Here is a 3036-nt window from a genome sequence, read left to right as displayed (position 1 = left end):
GAGGGGGGACTGGTCCTGGCTGGACTGAGTCTTCCAGGTCGATCCCGGTCCTCGGGGGAGACCTTGATCTGGAGGAGGTGGGAATGGGGGGTGGGATGGGGGAAGGGGGAAGGGGGTCGAGAGTGAGAGAACAGGGGAATCTGTGGCTATTATGTTGAAATAAATGATGTTGTAAAAAAAAAAAAAAGAACAGTGTTCCATGCTTATAAAGCAAAGCAACTATATGGATTTATTTGCTCTTTAAGAACTATTTAGAAGTGATATAGGTACTTCTGGGCAGGCAGAACATGGGGTACCCCAGTCCCTGGTCACTTTTATTTAAAATAATCGAACACTAGTAAAAGCTCATGACTCATGAAGATGCCCTGCATCTCTGCATTATATCCTTCATGACACATGACAATGCATCTCTGCACTGCATCCTTCAGGACTCACAAAGATGTCCTGAGTCCCATCTGTATCCTTACCAAAGCCTCCTCAAATATGAAGTTTTGTTTAACAAAGCTCTCCGTTTCACAGGAATTGTCTTCTTTCTATAAACTTGCACAGGGCAACTTTGACATCCTTATTCCTTAGACTGTAGATCAGGGGGTTCAGCATGGGTATAATAATGGTATAAAATACAGATGACACTTTCCCTTGGTCCATGGAGCTAACTGATGATGGCTGAAGGTACATGAATGCTAAAGAACCAAAGAAGAGAACAACAGCCAGGATGTGGGAACTGCAAGTGCTGAAGGCTTTGGACCTGCCGTCAGTAGAAGGAATGCCTAGGATTCTGGAAATGATGAAGAAGTAGGAGCTGAGAATGGTCAGAGCTGGGAAAATAATGTTAAATGAACTAAAAGACAGTCCTAGTATTTCGTTGATAAACGTACCGGAGCAAGATTGTTCCAGTAGTGGTAAAAGATCACAGAAGTAGTGGTTTATATAATTAGCTTTGCAAAAAAACAGTCTAAGCAGGCAGACTGTTTCACCTGTGGCACAAACTAAGCCTACACTATACACCCCCACTACCATCCAGGAACACACCTTGTAGGACATGGTAACGTTATACAGCAAGGGGTTACAAATGGCCACATAGCGATCATATGCCATGGCAGCCAGCATGTGACATTCTGAAACAGCAAAAACATCGAAGAGGTAAAACTGAGCCATGCATCCTGCATAAGAGATAACACTCTTCTTCATTACAAAGTTCTCCAACATTTTAGGTGTGATGACACTAGACTGGCAGAGGTCAACAAAAGACAGATGACTGAGGAAGAAATACATGGGGGTGTGCAGGTGAGGACTGAACAGGATTAGCACAACCATGCCCAGGTTCCCTAGGACTGTGACTATGTAGATTCCTAAGAAGAGGAAGAACAGGGGCAGCTGGAGTCCCAGATTCTCTGTTAATCCAGCGAGGGTGAACTCTTTCACAATGGAATAATTTCCTTCTGCCATTTTCTTCTGGGATCCTATTCTGAAAGAAAAGTAGGCTTTTAAGACAAATACTTAAGGTATTTTTACATAATAAAGTTTGTAAAAGAATTTGAGTCTTCTCAAGCAGATATCTCCAGTTCTCTGCAAGTTCCTAGTCAATATTTTTAGCCAGAGCCCTGGAGCCCAAATTCATGAAGCATGTAATCCAATATCCAGACAGGACAATCATCATTTATGCTCTAGACTATGTGAGGGCTTATAATATCCAAGTATAAATCACAGAAAATTACTCTGATAACTTGACTGGAGTGTTTCAATAGATTTCCATACCCAATTTATAATCATATAGGACTGCAGAAAGAAAGTACTTTTTGACATGTTGAGATAATGACAGTATTGATAAAAATCAATGATCAATATCATACTTAATGGTGAAAGTCTAAAAGGCTTCACCCCTCCCTTAGGTTTTAAAAAAAGATTTTCTACCCTATTCATGTTTCTTCAGTTTTATACTGTAGGAGCTAGTTTAGACAATAGAGAAACAAGGTGTAATTATAAGCAGCCTGATAGGACAGAAAAAGAGAAAACTGTCTCTCTGTAAATGATATAATCTTGTGTATATTAAATTCCAACAGATCTACAAGCAATAACTACTACCTAAATTTTGAGTTATATAAGGTCACAGAATACAAAACAATCTACAAGTAAAGAGTGTTTCTACAAACTTGCAACAAATAACAAAGCAACCAAATTGAAATAACATGAAAGCAGTGACCTACATAGAAAAAAAATAAGGAATTGGATGAATGGCTGTGCGCTTACAATTGTAAGATGTTTTAGCTGCCCCCGCCCCCTCTTCACTTTCCCTCCCTGTTTTTATCTTCGTGTAGGGTCATATGGAAACATAACATAGTAGAAGCATCTTAAAACATATACATTTATGAAAGAAATCTAAATTGAAATAAGAAAATAACAGGGAAGACAAATTCCCAACTTGACAGCTCTTGCCACCAAAGAAAATCTCCAGTGCCAGGAATAGGTTGTGTCTAAACAAGTTATTGGCCAAAGGGGTCCCATGGAAACCTTCAATCAACCCAGGCTATTGCCAAGGCTGTAGGTTTCATGCCACAAACTGATGATATCTTATTACATAACTCATTGAACAAAGAGAAGCCAAGCGGGTGCCTACCTAGAGCCTTCACCCCTTCTGTCTAGTACTCATGGTACCGGAGGGAACTCTGCATACTACCAAAAGAGAAACACGCACACCAACCCAGCTGCAAACTCTGAATTATCATGGTACTGGAAGGAACTCTGCGTACTACCAAAAGAGAAACGCGCACACTAACCCAGCTACAAACTCTGTGAACTACAATGGTTACCTGACTACATGATACACAGGTGCAATAGTAACACAAAAGTTGTGGAAGTAACTAACCACGATCTACTTCGCCCACTCCATGAGAGGGAATCCATGCCCCACACTGCCTGGGTGGACAAGAACCTGAGACTAGATAGGCCAGGGACCTAGGGAAAACCATATATTACTGTTATGCTAAAGCAATAAAATAACTCCTAATGACATTCTGCTGTACTCATAGATCAGTG

The 3036-nt window shown here is 40.7% G+C and overlaps 1 protein-coding gene across 1 annotated transcript; it reads right to left on the bottom strand.

Moving 5' to 3' along the window:
- Positions 1 to 513: 513 nt before the first annotated feature.
- Positions 514 to 1452, bottom strand: LOC114691257 (olfactory receptor 150-like). The gene has a single exon (XM_028866518.1). It carries the CDS (start codon positions 1447 to 1449, stop codon positions 514 to 516), a length of 936 nt encoding a protein of 311 aa, XP_028722351.1. The 5' UTR covers positions 1450 to 1452.
- Positions 1453 to 3036: the final 1584 nt, after the last annotated feature.

This window comes from Peromyscus leucopus, chromosome 7, assembly GCF_004664715.2.
Source record: "Peromyscus leucopus breed LL Stock chromosome 7, UCI_PerLeu_2.1, whole genome shotgun sequence".
Classification (NCBI taxonomy): Eukaryota; Metazoa; Chordata; class Mammalia; order Rodentia; family Cricetidae; genus Peromyscus; species Peromyscus leucopus.
Note: the sequence above shows the minus strand (reverse complement) of the source record. Positions and strands in the feature narration are given on the sequence as shown.